Raw genomic sequence first — 23,830 nt, forward strand, 5'->3', positions numbered from 1 at the left:
CAAATTTATAGTTCCACATTTCTCAAGAAGCTTAACCTAAGTTTTCATTTCACCAAACATACACGGACTTTTTTTTTTTGCTTTCAATCGCTGAGTTGAAAATACACAAACAAAAATCAAATAAACCAAAAAAATAAAAAAGAAGACAAGTGATAAGCCATGAGCAAACCTCCATTAGTTTTGTCTGAGTAATCTGAGTTTGGAGGGGACCTCATTGAACAATGGCTAAGCAATTAGTTGTGAACCACAGTCAGTGTGTACCCCATCATATCCCGCTTCAAAAGAGAAAGATCTAGCAGTCTGTTTCTGCAGAAGCTAAATCGTGGGCTTCATTTTCACAAACATGATTCCAGGAGGGTGACCAATCACAACAGGGTAGGTACTTCCAAGAACGATCAACTACAGGAGATCAATAAGGCACACTGACTCCGTGAACCAGCTCAGGAAACAGAAATGGATGGGGAAGCAGGGCAAATGGGAGGGAATGGGAATAGTGTTGTGAAGCAGCGGTCCACAGTCAATGTCACGGAACAAAATATGCATGAATTGCTGCATGCCAAGAAAAACTTCTCACGTGAAAACATTTAAACGAAAAAGATCTACAGCCATGGAAACCTGTGTGGTAGGTCCACTCCATACTGTAGGGTCACAATGAGGGATTGGCTTGATGGCTGGGGGTTCAGTAGGAGTGGTGAATAAATAAAAAAAATTAAAAAATGTGTTCATCATATTTGTATAAAGCCAAAATATAAATAATTTGTGAGAGGGGGAAGTCCACCCATAAACATTCAAGAAGCAAGGGAAGAAGTTTTTGTCACGGAACCTCTAAATGATAATTGCCCCAGAAAAAAAATCAGGGCCTGTGGGTTTCCCAGCTGTGAAGTGCAGGAGTGGACGTGCAATGCTAATAACTGATGCACAGCAATATAAGGGAGGGGGGAGGTGAAAGGGAGGGGAAAGGGGAGTTGGGGGGGTACATAATAAAGGCAGGAGAGGGGGGGAGCTCCAGATTGAGCAGCTCACTTTGGGGCGAGTCAACCATGTGGGGAGGGAACACTTTAGGGTGGATGCAGTGGTGATTGTACAATCCCTCTTGATGTGTTTAAACAATTGAACTCCAATACTAAGACATGGAGATTATGTGCCGATAAAACTGGGGGGGAGGGGAAGACTTGTAACTTGGAAGGAAAAAATTAAAAATAAACTACGTTAAATTTTTTAATGTATTTATCAGCTTTGAATGCTTTTCAAACAGGAGACAAAATTGAATGACCCTAGCAGATGGATGAGAGAGTATTCTGCGGCAGGGAGATGAGAGGAAGCTAGACCTGAGTCGTTCTTACCTCCAAAGAGCTCTCTCTAAGCAATGCCTGGGTTCTTGGATGAATAGTGAGAAAGAACTGCATGATGCTAACAGGGAGATGGAAGGTACCAGATGGAAACCTGTTGCTTCCTTACATTTCTGAGGATGCAGTTTGCCGAAAAGGCTAGGGTTTTCACTGGAAGACCTGCCTGAGTCCATTTGTGAGTTTCTACATCAATTCAATCCCAAATGAATTCTTTCTGACCATTTTACCTGTGGTGTAAAGGGTCTTGCCCCACACAGTGCAAAAAAGAGGGGTTTAGTACTAATCATGGTCCTATTCCTACTACTGTGGTCCCAGGTGTAATTCGGATGTATGCATCAGCTGCAAATCATCCTTTTGTGACATGTCCTATTCAAGGGTCTAAATTTCTGTAAACTCTTGGCCTCATGATACCTCTGTGCTAATGATCTCCCTCATCTGGATGATATGTCATTGACTTTGTCTTGGTTTTGTCCCGTTGAAGGCTTTGTAATTATTGTTTTTAAATTGTGTTTGAGATTTGAGTCACGTTTGTACACTAGAATAGTTCTTGTGTAGTAGTCAGTCAATTCCAATTCATAAAACCACAAAAGTAAAACAAAACCACTAGCAATGCCAACTCATTGGGCAAAAAAAAAAAAAGTCTTGGACCCCCTCTAGAACAGTTGTACTCTGTTAAATAGGGTCTATAAACGTTGAAATTGACCCAGTGGCAATGGGAGATTTGAGTTTGGGCTTATATATTTTAGATTCCACAAGGCTCCTGGGCCACTTTAATGTAGTCACGTGGGCAGAGATATTTTGTACTTGTTCCTTTTATTGAGAAAAGTCCAAATCTGAATCTGGAAGATATTTGAGTTATTTCTCAGAAGCAAATGGAAAACAGCTTCGTCTGCCTATTTAAAATATGCATTTAATATTTTGTAATACTGTTTTTAGTATATTAGCATTCTGAAAAAGCAAATATTAACTAGTTTTCTGTTATATAGAAAAGCTTTTGTTATGAGCCAAATTTCATAAACTCATTGAGGAGTGCCATAATTTTATTTTTCATGCCACAGACGGGGAACTACTTAGAATTCCCAACACTCGCCAACTGCACTTTCAGCTGTGTCTTTTGTTATGGATCATCTCAGTAGAATCTAATTTTCCACTTCATATCCAGGTCCTTCCAGACACCATTGGAAAGGAGACCCGGCGAGAACACAGGATTTTTGGCTATTGTGTCCACTAGATGTGCTTGTCAAACTGGAGAATAAATAATCCCTAAATGAATGAGCAAATGATTGTCTTCCCTAACTGGGTTTGTCTTCCTTCTCCCCATGGACTTAGCAAATCATTTCCCCGCCCCTTTAGTGGGTGTCATTGTCCCCTACTTGACATTTCCCTTGCATATCAGTCACTACTCACCCTCATCGCTGGAAATGCCCAGATGTTACTTAAAAACCTACTCTGTGTCTTCTTTTCGATTTATTCTCATGGCTCTGGGCTGCAGCCATCCATCTCATAAAGAAGTGGCATAGATTAAGGCGAAGTCAACTAAGTTTTCTTCAATATGTGAGAACATTCTTTAAAAAGGAATTAATGTCCATTCACTTTTCAGAAAAACTGCTGTGGTCCTCTGGGGTGTTTATATCTAACCTTATCAACAGATCTAAATATAGATCTTTGTCAGTGATCAGAGGAGTCTGAATCCATTCCAAAGTTGAGATCTGCAGGGCATGGATTTGAGTAAGGGATTAGATAAACAACAGCATTTTTTTTAATGCCAATTTCCAAAACTCTGTCTTTGTTCCCATTGCTTCTTCTGGGCCACAAGTTCTAGGCAATTACTGGACAGTAACCCAATAGCCACAAACATGTTTCCAATTTGGGGTTTATAAGAATCAATATGAATCATAATGATTATTTTGAGTTTGATTTATTGTGACCTCTGAGAAATTCGTTGATGTGTGAATGTGTAAAACAATCAGTAGAGATATTATAAAAAGTTACTAAAACCCAAAATCTAGCACATAATCAAATTTTTATTTTGTTTTGCTAATTTTATAAATAGTGGGGATTTTATGTCTTTGTTTTGTTAAATAGGAGACTTGCTGGCATAGTGGTTGTGCACTGAACACTCACAGGGGCTGTTTGTTGTGTCCTGTAGGGGCACTATGCATCCACTCAATGGTAGTGAGTTTTGGGGGGGAGGGTTTGGTTATGTAAGTGAGCTTGAGTGCTCAGCCTTTAACTGAGAGATCAGTGCTTCCAACTCACCAGCCAGGGGAAACCTGTAGCTGCTTGCTCCCATGAAGATTACAACTCTGGAAACTGTACAGTGGTGTTCAATTCTGTCCATGCAGGATTGCAATGAGATGGAACGCTCTGAATGCCAAGGAAGTGTTGTTTAACCCTCTATGTGTGATTCCAACTCAAGTTCAGTGCCATCGAGTTGATGTTGACTCATAGTGACCCAATAGAACAGGAATGGACTACCTTGTAGGTTTCCAAGACTATACTTCTTTATGGGAGTAGATCGCCTCATTTTTCTCCCAAGGAGCATTCGGCAGTTTTGAACTGCTGTTCTTGCAATTAGCTGCCTAATGAGTAATTCACTATGCTACGAGGGCTCCTTTAGTTGGGATTAGCACTTCTAAAGAGTTAAAGAAAATCTCAAAGGGGCATATTATGTAGAATTGGCCGGAGAACATTAACTAACTTTGGTATCTATATCCTAAAATTATTATATGTTGTATGTAGGCTTGTGAATCTGTCATAATACTGATTTTTATTTTTTATTCAAATCTTCATGTTCCATTTTCTTAAACAATTTATTATTGTTTTAAGGTCTGTATAGCTTTGACACATCAGGTCTCATCAGGTTCTTTATGGAAGGAAGGAAGATAAATAATCACATAGTATACAAAGTGTATTTTACTTGGAAATAAAATGAACACCATTTCCCTTTTACAAAAATTGGTGAGGCAAAGTGAAAACCTTCAAACATACTGTAACACTAAATTTTATCCAGCGTTTTAGAGACCCAATAACAATGTCAATAAGTGCAATCAAAGGAGACATGCTTATTAAAAATTGGCAGAAAGGCAAACATATGCTACTTAACAATCCTGAAAACTTCACCTTGGTAAAAAAACAAAATAAAAATAACTTACATCTTTACATGTAGTCAATGGAAAAAATTTTTAATTGAAGACATAATTTTAAACTGCTCTTGATTACTGTGTCAAGGATATTAAACTCTACAATATAAAACAAAACAACAAAAAAATCTATCATCTTACCTTCCCAAAATAAACATACTGAGGTAGTGTGAAATCTCCTTCAATATATTTCGGCATGTATATGTGGATGCATATGTGTGTACTTCAAATAAGTGTATTTTTTTTATCTTGCTTAGGCCAGTATTGTTTAAATTGTAGTGCCTACTTAAATTTTATACACTATGTTTATAACAATTTACATGATATGTATTACAATTATTTCAATTTTAGTGTTAAGGCTCATGGAGGCTATTTTTTTTAGTCTGTTATTTTCGACGAATCCTCTCCCCACCCTGCCCCTATTTTACATTTTAGAAATACTGTCTTTCTTTCATATTGTTTCCTGGTCCTATGCCTGTGCTTTGGTCCACGTAACCAGACCTTTCTTTGATATACAAGAACGTTTCCTTGCCACATTTATTGCACGCTTTTGGTAATTTACCACAGTTTATATTGTTTCATGAAGAGATGATTCATTTAGAGGCTCCTGGGGAATAATCAAACCAACCTCAAATGCCAAAATATTGACGAGAAACGGGGACCATGTTCCAGGTAATCACTAGTCAGAAATAAAATCTTGGGAGAAAAGAAGAATCCAGAAACTTACTAATTTCGGTAGCGATGATAGTTATATTGTGCCACACACTCAATTCTCTGTCGAGAGGTGTCGCCAGAGTGAGCTTTCCATCATCCGCATTAATGTTGAATTGTCTCTCCAGATCAGTATGCCGGTCAATGGAGAACCTACAAAACAGACATATTTATAATCTTTGTCAGTGTTTATTTGATCTATCCGCTCCATAGCACATCTTTAGTATTCCCTGGAGAGCCATAGTTGTGAAGTCAAATGAAGTAGGGAACACGGTGGCATCATAATTTGTAAAACAGAATGACTGACTGGGGCACAAGAAACTTAATAATTATTGTCCAAGGAGTAATTAGCTACATATACAACATGGAGGTCATAAACTGCCATCCATTTCAATAGGTAGAGTCTTCAAAAACGGATACTGATGAAGAGTTAATTGGACAATCCATCACTTTTATTGGACAGCTTATGATAATTAGCAGCCACCAGAAAATATCATCTAAAACAATGAACTCAAGCTCAAAGCAGGATGGTGCCAGGCAGTATGTTAATAACGGCACACCTCAAGAAAAATAGGTGTTTTGCAAAGCTTAACAATTGACTAAGCAACATTAATCTGCTTCTTTGTGTTGCTGTTGGATTATTTTGTCTTCATTTTAAGTAAATTATTTCATCAGTTTCCCTGGTGGCACTATGGCTAGCCACTTGTCTCACTATTAAAAAAGCATCAGTTTGAAGGTACCAGCCACTCAGTGAGAAATCACATGGCAGTCAGCTTCGGTAAAGATGGCAGCATCACAGATCCTATGGGGGCTTCGACTACTGCTCTAGAGCCTCAGTGAGTCAGAATTGACGCAACAGTAGCAATACATGAGTTTGCAAGTCTTTGTCCATAAAAAGCAATGGTGGATGATTCTCCAGTAAGTGGTGGTTTGTTGGTTTTTAATTAAAGTATATATTTTAACAAAGTTACAACAAAGTCTAGCAAAAAATTTTTGACAAGTTATTGGATGCTCTTTCAGACAGACAAAAGGAAGATGTGTGGGGTCTAGAGTCAATGACTACTCAGAAATACCAAGTGTTGGGATAACATAAAAAATTTGCATTCACATTTGTTAGTAGTCTTTTGTCATCAAGAATGTGTTAAAAGGTGAGTCTAATAAAGTGTCTTAAAGTCTAAAGTAACACAAGATATAAAGGTAAAGACTTCTCCATAAGTGAGCAATGAGATAAAAGAGGATACAATGCCTACCCAAAGAAGGGCACATGCAATTCCATTGCTGAAAAGAATGATGGCAGGGTGGTCTCCTGGGAAATGCCCATGAATTCTCTCTAGTCATCGATAATCACTGACCCCACATACAACATATGGTTTATGGCTACTTGCTGCTGAGCATGTTTTATTTTTCATATCATTTCTTTATAAATATTTATTACCCAATTATGAAGAGATAAGGCTAGAGGAGAGAAGTATCTATTGATACTCTTTTTAGCTATTTCTTCCTCATTAAAAATGGTATGCTTCCCTACAACCAAAGGCTACATGAAAAAAGGCACTCCTGTGAATTCCTCCCCATCAAAGACAATCAACATGTAAAGATTTGGCAATAGTATTTTTAAAATCCCTTTTTATTGGCAACAGTTTAACTTGTCTATACTCTTTAACAACAAAGGAACAATAGCACCAAATTATAATTCCTAATTTGGTAATAACTTTATCACAAAGAAAATTTCAGATGTTTAATTGCATCTCTGCACCCATGAGTTTACATAGACCCCTTCTTCCCCCAATGATTGGAGCAATTCCTAATTGAAATAAGAACCAGGAAGTGATATGCATCAACAGTGCTCTCAACAAAATCCAGAGTATGATCAAATATTTATTTCAAAACATTTCAATATTTTATATTATGAAAAGAAGACCAGAAGGCATTGTCCTGGGGAACAATGATGGTTGATTAGACCAAAGAGATTCCAATTTTAACTGCAAAATAGCTGTATAGACATGTGTTATGCTCCAAATACCATGTGCACTCTGGCTCTTAAAAGAGCAAAGAAATGTCCAGAGGATTAATTATCACTTCCTGAATCATATTCATAAATCAATTTTGTAGGAAAAACTTTGCAGAAAAACGGGGTTGTAGTAACTTTATGAACTCACTGCTGATATTTCACACATTACCCATCAATGAATTTTCCAGAGGTCCTAATAACTGAGACTCAGACTAATCACAGGTTCTTATGAACCCCAAGTGGAACTATGTGCCATGGCTATGAAGTTACTGTTCAGTAGTTGCCTAGGATTTGTGACCTATCAGGTCCCACGGGAACAAGGACAGCTTTTATAAAGTGATGTTGAAAAAAAAAAAAGTTATTTTACTTAGTCCTTTACTCAGATTCAAGCCACACAGATCTCAAATTTGGAGCAAATTCTAGGTTTCTGGGAAAACTGGGAAATTAATCGAGCCTCAATATCTTGACTGGCCAAGGGTCATATATCTGTATGCCGCTAGTGGTAATGGGGGTTAAAAATAACTCTGGAGCAGTTACAGAGTTTACAAATAAAGCACACATAGTAGGTGCTGAAGGCGAATTGTACGGATGTCGTCACCACTGTTGCCACCAACGTCATCGCAACTGTTGTCATCTTCAACGTTTCCCGTGGAACGAAACTGTTATGAGCTTCCCTGTTGGAAGCACGGAGAATGCTGCTTTCTTACAGGTTTACAAGTGGCGTACAACTGCACAAACGTTTGGGGTTATTTAACTTCCATAACTCTTAACAGAAGCAGGCATATTTCTCTCACTTTTTAAAGTTCCAATTTATGACAGACTTTATGGAGTGAGTCATAAGAATTTATAAAATATGCTATAAATACAGTCCTTTACTAAGATCAGAGGTAAGAATGTCATAATATTACTGGATAACACAATGGAAGAAACTTGATGGGGGGAAAATGATTTAGTTGAAAATCCAGCTGAAAGTCTAGCTCCACTATTTTGAGAAACTCCTCGCTGCCTCTGTAGAAATTTCACACCTTTTATTGCCTACTAGACTTTATAATCAAGCCTCCACAGCATGGTTAAGCTGTCATAAGATTCTGACTCAACTTTACAGTCAACAAGCAGAGATTCCACACAAAATGTGTCTCAAGCCTGACATTTCCATTCCTTCCTCCCTTGGTTACTTATAAATGAATAAAAGAAACACCCAAGACGTTACCGCACGGAACACAACTGGCAAACGGCCTCTTACTGACTTGAAGTCCACGCTTAAACTAAGCATGGGAAGGATCAACATATTCATTATGAAAATGGCCATGGCATCATGCCAGAACAACGGGAATGCTAAGAGGAGGGGGAACCTAATGTAAGTGGCATGCTTCACCAGCAAGTATGGGTGCTGGTCATTCTGTCAGAGGCATGTGCTAAGTGCTCGCAGATCCCACAAACAGTGACAGATCTTATCATGGCTTCTATTTTCCAAACCCGAAACTTCCACACAGGGTCTAGCATATAATTTTCCTCCTAGTTTTGGAATATACTAATTTGATCATAATATACCAATTGAAATATTAAAGCTTGCTTATTTAATTCTATATTGAAGTACATATGACTGATTGAATAAGGTGAGCCAAAATTAGACTTTTCCTAAAACTCAGAGAATAAAAGTCTCCACCTTCCATCTTCTCGGGTACCAGTAGATAGATGTTTAAGCCCCATTTTGGTTTGATAAACTCTTTTCCACTCTATTGTTTTCCAACACTCCAGAGATACTCTTTCTAGCTGTTTATTCTTGGGCGACAGGTAAAGTCCCTAGACCACAGGGTCTTTACATATTCATAATATCTTTATAAGAGCCCTGGGGTCACGGTCTGAGTGTTGGGGTCACTTTCTGCCCAAGTGGCTCATCTTCTGGCACTACATCAGACAGGGTCCCACTGCTCTTCCTAAAGCTTATTGGATCTCATCCCTCAAAAATGGGCCACTTCTTTTTATTTCCTCTTTACCACCTCAGCATCTGCTCGAGGACAGTGATTGCATGTTTTCTTTTCTGTCTTAGTCTGAAAGCTCCACTGAAACCGATCCACTTGACCCTACTGTTATTTGAAATGCCAGGGGCAAAGTGTCCAACATCATAGCAACGCATACATCGTCACAATATGGCAAACTGACTGATAATCAATGGCCTTCTCCATATAATTCAGTGCAAAAATAGTGGGGAAGTCATGTCCAGTCTGCTCTACCTTCGCACAGGGGTAGGAAAACCAAACTCAATACCACTCCATGTCGAATTCCATTGAGGTTAGGGCCAGACTTGCTCCCATCTTACATCTCTTTGAGAGTCAAATATATATATATATATATAGATAGATAGATAGATAGATAGATAGATAGATAGATAGATAGAACCCAGCCTAACCACCAGACATCAGACATCTTTCCCTTAGCACTTTCTATTACTCTGTTGCATTTGCTAATTCATTGCAATGGCCACACAGAGCATACAGATGATGTTCATGGCTATGAGGCTTCTTTGGGAAGTTAAGAGGTTACAATGCAGGATTAGAAATGCTCGGGACACAGCCTTTAGTCAGGATCATTTTTCTTGGCTATGAGCACAAGTGCACACCCTCTGACCCTTGACCTCGGAGCCATGTGGTCTTTGGCCTCGATACTGCCCAACCAATGTGATGCCTCTCTCTTAGTGCTGCGGAGGAAAGGCCAAATGGCCCTCCACTCTTCCATAAGCCTTCACATGATGCTCTTCCGCATTAGCTTCATGAGTCAGCAAACCTAGCTCCCCAATTAAGTGCCAGGAGACACTGGCCCTGTCTGAAGAAATTCACCTCTACTCCCACTGTGGACAAGGAATTTCAGAGCTCCATATCTTGCTCTGACTCGTGGCTCAGTTGCTGCTGTGGTAACCTCTCTGGTGTCTAACCTCTCTATCTTCTGGATCAAGGACTCTTGAGGTCCATGGGATTCATTGTACATATATGGCTCTTCGTTCTTGATTAGAAAGAGATCCCTCATTTCTGTTGCTAAGATGGCTTCTTTTATTCCCAATGAGATGGCAAAAGTAACCATTTGCCCCCTTAGCGTTCCAAGTTTTTATAAATCACACTTATCCCTGTTAATAGTCACTCATAACTGGATTAATCAGTCCTAGAACATCATTTCCTGCCGTGTCTTACCCAGATTCATTAAGGTAAGTGGAAATACATCCAATCTGCAAGGTCCCACTCAGTTTTTGGAAGACGTTATAAAGCCTATAGCTAAAAGAGCCATATCAAATAAGTCACTCACCACAGCCAGCATCTTGGATTATTCGCTCATTATAGAGCTTGAAAAACGACAGTGAAAGGATGCGACTCTGACACATACGTGTCCTGATTTTAAGTAACATAGGAGGTCCTTGCTGGGTGTGCAGGACTGCCTCTTGGTCAATGTACAATTAGGAGCTCTACAATTGCTACTCGGCATTATACTCTACAAAGTTGAATGCCTTCGGGGTCGATAAATCACAGGCAGACATCCTTCTACATATCATTTACTACCATAACCTTATCATTCAAGAAAATGAAGAAAAGAAAAAAAATGCACAGTCCCTAAGTCATTGCCGACTCATCATGACCCCGTAGGGCAGGGAAGAACTGCCCTTGTGGGTTCTGAGAGAGTAACCATTGACAGGAGTAGAAAGCCCTGTCTTCCTCCCATGGAGTGGGCTGGTGGTTTTGAAATGCCGACCTTGCCACAAGCCCAAAGCATCACAACTACATCACCAGGGCTCCTCACAAAAAAGGAAAGCATAGCATTTTTATAAATGTGAATGGTTGAAGTTTTCACATCTCCTCAGAAACCTCCACCAGTTGCCATGCCAAGCTGTCTCTAGCTGTAGGGATTGTCTGGTTTTCTCTGACATTTAGAACCACCACTATCAACTCATCACCTCACCCTTCCCATCCCCTTCCTCTCATCCTGATCTGCGATACAGATATATCAGTAGAACAAAAAAGACAATACTTAATTATAATATTCCTACACATATTTTTTCTTTAACTAATAGAAAATGCTTTCAAAGAATCATTGGGTTAAGCATAACAAAAGTAGGGTAATGACTTAATTTTTAGGAACCAGGGTGCAATGTAAATTTTGAGGGTTGATTTGTGGTAGATAATCTCAGAGGTAATCCTTGAAACCATTTTGACTTTCATGGGGGTTCAGGAATTCTAGAATTGCCAATCTTTACAATGTGATCCGTAATTTTTATTTTTACTCTCCATAGCTGAATGTCATAGGTACTCTCCATAGCAGTATCCGCCAGAAGTCACCCAAAACTGAGAAACCAGAGACCCCACAGTGAAAGCTCACCTGTGGACTCTCATGGGCCATGTACGGCTTATTCCTAACCACCTAACTTCATCTACAACTAGAAAAAAACGCATGTACTTCACAGACCGATGCGTGGCCTTTGTAGACTTCATACAAAACACACAAGTTATCAAAGTAAAAATTAAGATGATGAGTTAGCACATTCCATGGAAAGAGAGATAGGAAACTACCACTCGCATCCAAGAGTAATCTTGGGAGGTACAGCGTTTTCCACTAGGGAAATATCACAACATTATCTGCAATGGTTGTCGATACCAGTGTTTCCCACTTGAAAGTGTCTGCTGCTCAGACACCTCCACAGAACACAGACTTACAGCTGAAGTAACGAGAAACTACACGTAGCTTTCAAGTTCACCCAGGAGGAGCCCTTCAGACCTGGCCCCACGTGTTGTTTCCTTCTTATTCTTAATATATCCTCTCAGTGATTGTCCAGTGAGCCAGTGCGTTTGCCTGATCTCTGCTCTCTAAGCACAAGGAAAGTAAGCTTACTTTACTCGTAATAGCATCTGACAGGTAGAATGTTCAATGCAGGGACCCAATCACTGCTTACTTGAGGGATACATTACTGTTTACTAAGCATAAAACATTGTGCCAAGGAGATACAAGGAAAAGGAGTAGACGGTGCGAGAAAAAATGCTCCCGAAAGCACGACACAGTCTTTCTTCTTCTTCTTCTTTCTTGGTAATCCAGTAAATATGTAAATTTAGGTGGACACGACTATTTATCCTACCTAAATTCATATTTTTCAGGACAAAGACGTTCTTGAGTTAAGGCTACCAACTGATGTTAAGGAAATCCCTACCGTGTGTGGAAATGCCGATTGAACTTCTAGTGCTCTGACCATGGACATACTTTGATGGCACTGGTTTACCCACTTGAGTCGCAGATGTATATGGTATGATCCCATTTAGATGAAATTTTTATATGAAAAATTTTATATGAAATAATATATACGGGGGAAATATATAGTGGTTGCCAATGGATATGAGGGGAGGAAAAGACATTTACGGCACCAGGAATAGTGAACTTCCACTGATAGTTGTGGAATAAGAGTGGGCTACAAAAGATCAGTGAATCCTAATGGAAATTCAAGTCAAGACATGTTTGCCTTACCTTTCTGTTGGTGGGTAAACTGGGCGGAGACACCTATCATCCGTTAAAAAAAAAACGACAAAAAACCTAAACAATACTTATATAGAAGCCAAGTATTATATTCCTAATGTATAATTCCAAGTATTATATTTCTAATGTATTATATTCTTAATATATACCTTTGACCTAGTCTCTGTCCACCCTTTGGAGGTTCAGGCCACACGCTATAGAATACTGGAAGTTTACACTCTGTCCTTTTGAGATGCACAGCATCCTTCATAGGACCAGAAGGATGAGACGTGGAAACCCCACTGAGCAAACTGGCTTTTACCTCCAACTCACCTGTAGCAGATTTAAGGAACCCACACACTCCACTGAATTTAAGGTTGAAACACCTCAGTGTGAGAAGAAGCAGGTGACTGCTATCCCAAGATTATAGAATTAATATTTGGGTTCAGATCTCTTGCTTTGAGGGCAATCAATGAATAGTGGCCAGGGACTGTCACGTATCTGCCATTTTAATGTTCTCCTTGTTTTATGATGACATGTATTAACATGGTTTAAATATACACCATTTGTCTAAAGTAGTTCCTATTTTTTTGTATTTTTCTGATAGATATGGTTCTGGTTTTGTGCATGAGAGTTATTGAAAAATCTGCCCTATAGCCAACCCGTTGTTTTGTAAATAGCATCCAGTCACTTAAGCATTTAATCCATACAAGCCAGCAAGTCATACACTGTAGTTTGGAAAACTAGTTTATACGTGCATAATTCCCTTTTCTCAATAGTGTTTTAAATTCTATAACACTATCAATAGAATTACTTTCTGTTCTGGGAGGTGATTTCTAATGTTCTCTATCATAAAATGATAATAGTGTCTTAAAATGAACCAGAGACATAGGAATGGATGTGGGGTTTGCATTTAATTCTGGCCCCAATCTAAGAACAATCAGTTCTTATGACATGGCCTTACTTGGTACCATGGCTGTTATTTTAAAGTGTGGTGAAGAAACCAGATGGTGTCTGGTTATTAGATATAACAGCACCTGGGGTCTTAAAGGATTATCTTCAAGCAACAAGCCATTTAAGGGACGCACGAAGTCCACATGGAAAGAGTACCCCAAACTGTGTGATTTGATCCAAATGCAAAGGAGGAAATAAGATCAGAAATTAAATTCTGAACACCTCATTTGCAGAAAGTGATCATTGACAGTAGAAGCCCCCAAATCCATTTTTCGGGTCTCCACATGGATCAAGCCTCCAATGTATTCCATTTGACCAACTCTGGCCTTGCGGTTACACAGAGAGTTATGGAAAGTCATTTATGGCAGATGTTCAAATGTAACACCTTATTTTATTTCCCTTTTGATTCTTTTAAACTTTTTCAGTTTTTAATATTTTCTGCTTTTGTTTTTCTTAGAGGTTTTTCTGTTTTGTTTTGCTATTGCAGTTAGGTCTGTTAGATTATTTGTTTGTCTCCACTGAAGTATTGTTTGATTTTCTGTATATGAAACCAGAAGAGGTAAACCTCCAAAGACAGTAGCTGAATTAATAAATACCTAGGGGCATGGCAGGGAAGGCCAGGAAATGGAGGGTTAGCAACAATGATAATGAGAAGGAAAGGTTCTGAAGGTGCTTGTGGTGATGACTGCGTAACACTTCTTAATATTATCAAATGACTAACCGTGTGCTATGTGAATTTTATCCCAATAAAACTTCTGTTTAAGTCTGCAACTGAAAGATAATGGGATTTTGTAGGAACTTTTTGAGGCCTCCTGGTGCTTTAAAAATGACAAAGGCAGAAGGTGACTTCCTGAATGAAAGTTAGAACAGACGATGGAAACAGTATCTGCCCGCTTTAAGATGCTTTCTTCCTAAGATATAAAATGTTGCATCGTCCTCTGCAACATTAAGTCAAATAGGATGATTCTTTACCAAAATCAAGGTTATAGGACACACTGTGTCAAACCCAAATGTACAATAATCATAAGAAAAGGCTGATTGAGACGATTGCCGTCAATAGTTTCATATCAGATAAGGGTGTCAATATTTCTTTGTTAGGATGTAAAATAGAGGATTTCTTTTGCTTTATGTTGTGGATTGAATTATATGCCCTCAAAATATGTGTTGCATACCTTAAACTTTTTGCCTGTGGTTATAATTCTCCAATGGGGATTGGAGAATGGGTTCTCTTTGTCGTTTTTTATAGGATTCGTGTTGGATGTGTTTGGAGTTATACAATATAACTGTAATACAATATGATACAGATTCAACAAGCAGAGATGATAAAGAGAGATAGGACGTCTCAGGAAGATGACCTAGGAGCAGAAGATGAAGGAGACACGGAATAGCTCACCAGAGCTGATGGAGGGACCAAGCCTACCGCTAGAGCTGGCAGCCTGACTTCAGACACTCCGCTTCCTGAACTGGGAGAAAAGAAATGTGTTTGTTCTGGCCACTCATCTCATTTCTGATGTAGGAGCCCTAAATAACTAAAACATAAGAATACTGTCAGATTATCCCTGCGCAGCCTACACAGAATCCTTGTATCTGTCAGAACGTGAACATTATTTTGCTTCGTCCCCATCAGACAAGATCAGGTCTCAAGCCTGAGACCAAAAAGATCACTGTCATTAAGACAGGTCTGACTTCCAGGGACCCTGTAGGACAGGGTAGTACTGCCCTTGTGAGTGGCTGAGACTGGAACTCTTTACAGGAGTGGAAAGTCTGAACTTGCAGTTATCACCCTAATACATTGCCATTACTCCTGTGATTGGCACTTTCCAATTCTCAACCTCTCTCCATATTTTTAGGCTATCCTTACAACTCAATTGCTTTTCTTACTTCCCACATCTACCATTATCACAGGAATAATTCAGTGGCAATACATTATTCTGGTCTTGTACAATCATTGCCTCTCTCCTTTCCCAAAAAATCCCACTATTATATATAAACCAAACACCTCATTGACTCTGAGGAAATAAATCCCCTTCATAGATTTTGGATTTTGGTCAATACACACAATTTGATAGGAAATGACTATTACTAACCAGGTTTCCCAAACCACACGGATAACATTTCTGTCTGATCAACTTGCCACACTAGTATTTTTGCATCTCAAAATGCCTACCAAATTTACATTACCTAGTATAAATACAAGGAGCCGGTGAGGCATAGTACACTACAAACACCTTGAGCTGCTGACTGAAAGGTGAGATGTTCAAATCCCAAGTCACTCTGCAAGAGAAAGATAGGGTTTTCTACTCCCATTAAGATTTACAGACCTGAAAACTCAAGGGGTCAGTTCTACCTCATTTTATAGGGTTACTATGAATTGCAATAGACTCTATGGCAGTGGGTTTTTTCTTGTTATTCTTTTTTAAAAATTAAAAATGGTGAAACTTTTGAGAGCCAGAACTTGGGAAAACTGCCTTGTTTTTTCTGAATCTCTCAAGTTTTCAACGTATTTCTGTTGCTCTCTCTTAGCGGGAGTTAGTTTTGTTTTTCTTCTCTAAATGCTTCCACCTTGCCCAGGGTCCACCTTTTGCAGATGTTACTGTCATAGCATACTGTGGACTGAGAGCAGTCATGGTAGGTGACATGTGGATTGGGGACCTAGAGGGCTAGCTGTGAACATTTAGCCAAGCTCATTGGTTAGTACAGAGGTTCAGTGTGCTTACATAGGACAGATATAGGGATGTGCTATCCAGATGCCCCTCTGAGTAAGGACATATACTTACTGCTCTGACACTCTACAGCTGCCAATTCTTTGGTGTCTGCCCAGCTGCAGAGAGCAGAAGTTATTCAGATTTTTTTAAAATGATGTATGAAGACCTTCCCACTTTGACACAATTCAGGACACCTCTGATGAGCAATCCTCACGCCAGAGAGCCCTTCTGGGCTTGGCCAAAGTTTTGCTGGGCCTGCATGTAACTTAATTTCTTCTTCTCTACAACCTGCTTCTTCCCCCTTCCTTTCAAAGGTGTCAGGCACTAAAAAGCACCTGGCCCTTCTATCTCAAATATTTAATTCCAGAGATTGCAACCCGCCACACATACGTTTCATGAGAATAAGACGTACAAGGATGGGGGGGGGCGGTCCCTAGGTGCTACAGTTCCCAGTCTCATGTGCTAACTGAGTAGTCCATTCAAAGGTGCCTCTGAGAAAATCAGCCCTTAGAAATCCTGTGGAGCATAGTGGTATTCTGACATTCACAGGGTTACCACGAATCACTGTCAACACAATGGTCACGCTTATAAATCATATGTGAGTAGACCCTGTTTAATTGTGCTTCACAGGTATGGTGTGGCTTGAAAAGCAATGTCCTGTGGCAACGCTGCATGGATTAAGTCTATGTTTCCAACAGCATGTGCCACCTTTGGGCACTTGTCATAGTATTTCAAACTTTTCCATAATGCTATTACTCCAAGAGTAGGGTGTCTAAAACCAAACTGACCCCACTGCCAATAAGCAGATTCCAACTCATAGTGACCCTATCTGAATAGGCTAATGATGTATGGGGATGTTCTCTTCTTCCTTCTCCCAAAAGCCAGTGGGTTTGAATCTCTGGCCTTGCAGTTAGCAGCACAACATCTAATCCATGGGGACATGAGGTCCCCATATTAATAGACTACAGTATATAAATATTCATAGACTACCAAAACACACTGCCATGAAGCTGATTCTGATACACAGTGATCTTACAGGACAAAATAGAACCTGCTTATGTGAGGGTTTTATCCCCATCTTCCAAATTTCTTTTTTTAATAAATAATTTTAAGGGCTCTTACAGCTCTTATAACAATCCATACATCAATTACATCAGGCACATTTGCACATATATTGCCATCCTGATTTCCAAAACATTTTCTTTCTACTTGTGCCCTAGGTATAAGCTCCTCTGCCCCCTTCCCCTCCTCGTGAACCCTTGACAATTTATAAATTATTTTTATTTTCATATTTTACACTCTTATAGGGAGACATATTGTCTCCCTTCACCCATGTTTCTGTTGTTCATCCCTCTAGGGGTGGGGTGGGGGTTTTACATTGATCACTGTTATTGGTTCCCCCTACAATCACCCTACCCTCCTGGTATTGCTGCTCTCATTACTAGTCCTGTGGGGGGTTTCTGTCCTGTATTCTGTGTATCCAGAGCTCTATCTGTATTAGCGTACATGCTCTGGTCTAGCCAGATTTTTAAGGTAGAACTGGGGTCATGATGGTGTGGGGAGGAAGCATTAAAGAACTAGAGGAATGTTGTGTGTTTCATTGGTGCTATACTGCACCCTGGCTGGCTCATTCCTTCCTTGTGAATCTTCTATGAGAGGATGTCCCTTTGTCTACAGATGGGCTTTGGGTCTCCATTCTGACCCCATCATTTGCATGGATATGGTTGTTTGTTTTGGGTCTTCTAATGCCTGATGCCTGATCATGTAGACATCTCGTGATTGACTGGGTTGGTGTGCTTCTTCCATGTGGGCTTTATTGCTTACTAGCTAGATGGCTGATTATTTAACTTCAAGCCTTTATGATCCCAGATGGTATATCTTTTAATAGTCAGGCACCACTAGCTTTCTTCATCACATTAACTTATGTACCTATTTTGTCTTCAGAGATTGTGTTGGGAAGGTGAGTATCACAGAAAGCCAGGTTATTAGAACAACGTGTTCTTGCATTGAAGGAGGACTTGTTAGAGGCCCAATATCTGCTGCCTTAATATTTAACCTATAAATATATGTACACCGACCTAGATTCTTATAGTTATATATCAATATATTTACATAGGTACATGCCTATGTTTGTAACACTATAAATGTCTTTTGCCTTCTGGTTCCTTCCTCTATTTACTTTTACATTCCTCCCGCCCACTATCATGTGGACAGAGCGGTCTTCATTCGGATCTCTATACTTCCTCTCAGCTACATTGCACTTGATCTAACTGCACCAGGAATGCTGTGCCCTCCTCACCATCGATTTTAGATCTCATCTTCCCTTGTCCTTGGGTTTGTTGGTTTCTCCCCTCCCCCTTCCTCCACCTCCTCCTCTCCCCAGAACTGTCTGCCCTGTTGTTTACTCCTTGGGATTGTTTATCCTGCCTATCTTATATAGATAGACATGAAAAAAAAAGAAAGAAAGGAAACACAAGGTTGCAAATCTTCATAGGAGCAGAAAGCCACATCTTTCTTCCAAGTAGCAACTACAGGGTTTGAAACAATCTGGGAGCTGGCGGCCCAACACGCCATTATGCAAACTGGTTTCTAACAGACTACAGTACAATATAACCGTAACTTTTATATTAGTAGACTAATATATATAGTGTAACAATAATTTTTAGAAGCACTGGGAAACCAAAAAGGTCATACGATGCCCTTTATTGTGCTATTTGTTTCACTGAGGTGTCCTGGAACTGACCCCTCTCTCTCTCTCGGAAGTGTGCCCGCAGCTCATCCACGGGCCTCTGTGAAAGACAACACTGTAAAATGCTAAATACCCAAAGGACAATGCTCACAGAATTCACTGTGGGAAATCCGTGCTAGAGTCCATGGAACACACTATAGCAAGTCTATTCTATTCCAAGGGAAATTCTCTTGTGTGCCACCGTATGCTTGCAGATAAAGGGAACGGCAGCACAAATCAGGGAATTGCCAAGGCAATGATGTGCAGACACTGTTCCACTGGAAACACTCCGCAGTCTCAAGTCCCAAAACTCTAGATTGTAGCCATTGCTGAGCTCTGAAGAAGGGAAGGAGGAAGGTAGAAAAACAGTGTTCTTTAGGAAATCCATCCAAGAAACAAATCCACCTCTCCAAGCAAGCAAGGTCACAGAATATGCCAGGAAGCCCTTAGAAATCTCCTAGGACGTTTCTTAAAGCCACGCAGAATGAAGCTGCCATCTTCAGAAGATATTGAGTTTGAATGTGAACTCATGGGGATGAGGCTCCCAGGTTGGAAGGCAAGTGTGTTGTTGTTGTTGCCTTTGACTTGATTGCCACCCACAGTGATACCCTCTGACAAAGTAGAATTGCTTCTAGCTTCCAGTCAGGTATAGCCATTGTGAAAGCTAATCACCAGTTCTTTCTCTCATGGAGAGGCTGGCGTGCTTGAACTGCTGACCATTTGGTTTTAAGCTGAGGACTTAGGCACTGCACTACCAGGGCTCCGAATGTAAGCATGGGGACGTCTATTTTCAGCACGGGTACCTGACTTCAAATACAAAGGCAAAGGATGTATTTTTAAAGTCTTACTTTGGAGGAGTCTATGTGATAGAATAGGACCCTGGGCTGATTTGAGAAGCAGGTACTCAAGTTACTGATGAAAAGCCAAACTCATCAGTCAAGAACAAGGATCAGGAAGAATATTTCTAAAGTAAATATGTTACGCTTCACAGGTCATACCGTCTTAGTCATAACGACTCAACTTTGCCCATGGCAGGCATAAACGAGTGCAAGTGGATGTGTTCTAATAAAACTTCATTCACAAAAATACGGTGATGGTCCTGAATTGCCTCTGGGGGTACAGTTTGCTGACCCCAGGACTAGCATAAAGAAGTCAAAGAATTCGCTCAGACCATGAATTCCTTACCTCTGATTACCAGGTTCAATGGAAGGAACTAAGTATAGCATGGACTGCCGGAAGAACAAAAACATCTGTAAGGGAAAAAATCCAAACAAACTGCTCATTCAAAGTGAGGACGGGGAGCCTTCACCTCGTGTCCTTTGGGTATTGTTCTCACCAGGGAGCAGCCATATATGGAATGCCAAAAGGGCCAATAAGAAGGGGGAAGACCCTTCACACGATGAATGCACGCAGCGATCACACAGAGGGCGCAGTGCGGCAGCAAGGTGCAGTTTCTCCTTCTGATGATCAGCGGGGCTCTGTGAGTTGAAGCTAACTCACGGACTCCTATCAGCGACAACATGGAAAGACACCCACCCCAACCCTACTGTCGTCGAGTCCAAAGAAAAGGGGGCCTCCAACGCTCTAATAGTAATGACAACCCGTATCTTCTGTTGGGAACAAAGTGCGGAGGCAGCTGTGGTGGATCGGATCCATCCACCAGTATCTAGAGGACACATCCGAAGAGGGCCTGAGTATGCTCCTCCCTCACATCAGGGCGCCCCTCACCCTGCATGTCACGTGGCGCACTAGTGGCTGCTAACCACACTTTCAGTAGTCTGAACCCACTAACCTCTCCACTCCTCTCCCCAATAGTTACAATGTCAGAAAGCCACAGGGACAGTGCAAGCTTGAGGACAGTTGAGTCCACAAGGGTCCATTCGACGGGAGTGAGAGATTATTCTAGATACTCAGCAGAGCGCATGAAGATTCCAACAGCAACTACACTACTTACAATCGCTCATCCTTAAAGCTTCCCTGGCACCTCACCAACGAACTTACCGATGATGCCCTACCGCTAATGAACTTGAGTTCCGCTATGGTGGACCACCAACTTTTTGGATTCGGTAGTGACCTTTAGAGTCCCATCCGGAGTAAAGCTGCCCTTGGAGAAAAATCAGCGCATTTATTTTCAAACTTTATAGTGAAGATACTATTTAGAGCCACATATAATGAAATAAACCCCTTAGTTATGAATCAGTTATTATATTTCACGGAACTCCCACTGTTTCTTTCTCACTGCTTAATTTCATTTTAGCTTTTGTTATTATGCCTAAAGAAACCACTTTAACATTTTCTCACATGCACTCTGAGTATCAAAAATTCCATCTACAAGTTTTCAGCTTTTTGCCTCTAATTGCTCCACTGGTTGCTCAAACTGCTTTAATAAAAAATATTATCTGAGTTCTGGTAGTCCCAGAATCCTAAGGTCCCTGTATCACATATTTATTATTTCTCTAAGGGGAAAAAAAAGAACCTTTTCTACCCCAAGCAGATCTTTAAAGTTAGAGAGAGAAAAAAGAATGAGAGAATACAAGATGAGGGAAAACTAGAAACACAGTCCACACTCCAAAATAATACATCTATGTTGCTGCTATTGTGAATTCAATAGAGATTCCCTTCTTACACGTGACCCTAAAGCTTGCCTATGTGGTTTGATGAATCATTCTGGGGGTAGCAGTTAAGGCCTACTCTGAAAAAACACATCCAGAATGCTCCTTAGAAGCAAGCATGGTGAGACTTTTGCTTCTTCACACACACATTCATTAATGTTGACACAGCAGCAGCAAAGACCTAGGCCACACAAAGCCTTGACAATAGGAGGGTCAGTGGAGTGTGAGAAACCCCCAGGGAGGCGAAGAACACACTCACCACAACCAAGGGCTCAAGCTGAACAAGGAGCAGGGAGAAAGCCTGAAAACCAACAACATTTTGCTCTGCTACCAATAAGGTTAAACAGGAATGGGAGCTGACTTGCCAGCAAAGGTCAAGATGCAGATACATGGAAGGGGCTGGGGTTTCTCATAGCAATTCAGCCAGCCTTCTGAGGATACAGAACAATCACTGTGAGGTAAGATGCTGGGTCTTTTCAACATTTTACCCATCTTTCCTAGAAAGGTATGGGCTCAATTGATAATTACTAAGCAACTGAATAAATCATTTTAATTGGAATCAATTAATAACTCTGTGCCAGAATACATACAACCAGAGTGCTCTTGAGAAATGAGGATAGCAAGACTTTGTCTCATACTTTGGACATGTGGTCAGGAAGATCCAGTCCCTAGAAACAGGACATCATGCTTGGTAAAAGAAAGAATTAGGAGGACCCTTGACAAGTTGGATGGACACAGTGGCTGTTTGTAGGCACAGTAACAAGAGCAACAAAGACATTAAGCCTAAGAAACAAACAGCTGGGAGTTCAGTGAAATAAACTGATGGCTTCATAACTAAAAGGTTCCTTTCATTGGATGTGGCTCTAAATAGGCTCTTCCTTTGCAGTGGGCTCCAGTGTGTGTCTTCCTATACATTTCCCCTATAGAAGATGAAAAGCCATGTAAAATGGGTTTATCAAAAAAAAAAAAAACCTCACTATTCACCTGCTACTTCAGCTAATAAGACTGAATTCATTAAACTACATGTTCATTTATTTCTTCAAATATACATTACTTCCTTCATTCATATGTTAATTAGGTATGTCTTTTTTGATAAGCCCATTTTACATTATTTAATGTAAGTTAATCATTTTACTGGGGGGTTCTTCCACATCTTATAACAGTCCATCATTCTATTGTATTAAGCACACTTTTACGTATGTTGCCATCAATATTTCCAAAACATTTTCTTTCTACTTGAGCCCTTGGTATCAGCTGCTCGTTTTTCCCCTCCATCCCTGCCTCCCCTCCTCTCATGGACCCTTGATAATTTATAAATTATTATTATTTTGTCATGTCCTACACTGTCTGACATTTCCCCTCCCATTTTACATTTTTGGGGGGAGGGTCAATCATTTTATTAGGGGCTCATACAACTCTTATCACAATCCATAAATACATCCATTGTGTAAAGCCATTCATATATATGTTACCATCAACATTTCCAAACCATTGGCTCTCCACTTGAGCCCTTGTTCTCAGCTCACTTTTTCCTCTCCGTCCCTGCCTCCCCCTCTCTCATGAGCCCTTCATGATTTATAAATTATTATTTTGTCATGTCCTATACTGTCTGACATTTCCCTTCACCCACTTTTCTGTTGTCCTCCTTTCAACCTCACTTTCCCTCCACCCTTTGGTATTGCCACTCTCATCACTGGTCCTGAAGGGTTCATCCACCCTGGATTCTGTGTTTCCAGTTTCTATCTGTACCAGTGTATGTCCTCTGGTATAGCCAGATTTGTAAGTTAGAATTGGGATCATAATAGTGAGGGGGACGACGCATTTAAGAACTAGAGGAAAGTTGTATGTTTCATTGTTGCTACACTGCACCCTGACTGGCTCATCTCCTCCCTGTAACCCTTCCATAAGGGATGTCCAGGTGCCTACAGATGGGCTTTGGGTCCACACTCCACACTCCCCCTCATTCACAATGATATCATTTTTTTGTTCTTTGATGCCTGATCCCTTTGACAGCTCATGATCACACAGGGTAGTGTGCTTCCTCCACGTGGACTTTGTTGCTTCTGAGTTAGATGGCCGCTTGTTTACCTTCAAGCCTTTAAGACTCCAGATGCTGTATCTTTTGAAAGATAT

General features: G+C 40.3%; 1 protein-coding gene across 1 annotated transcript in view; it reads right to left on the reverse strand.

Moving 5' to 3' along the window:
- CDH8 (cadherin 8) overlaps positions 1–23,830 on the reverse strand; it is a 447,886-nt gene that overhangs the window by 138,065 nt on the left and 285,991 nt on the right. The window contains exon 8 of the mRNA XM_075536968.1: positions 5,220–5,356. Within this exon, the coding sequence (XP_075393083.1) occupies positions 5,220–5,356 (137 nt within the window). The remainder of the gene's footprint in view (positions 1–5,219; positions 5,357–23,830) is intronic.

The sequence above is a fragment of the Tenrec ecaudatus genome, chromosome 18, assembly GCF_050624435.1.
Source record: "Tenrec ecaudatus isolate mTenEca1 chromosome 18, mTenEca1.hap1, whole genome shotgun sequence".
In the NCBI taxonomy this organism is placed as follows: Eukaryota; Metazoa; Chordata; class Mammalia; order Afrosoricida; family Tenrecidae; genus Tenrec; species Tenrec ecaudatus.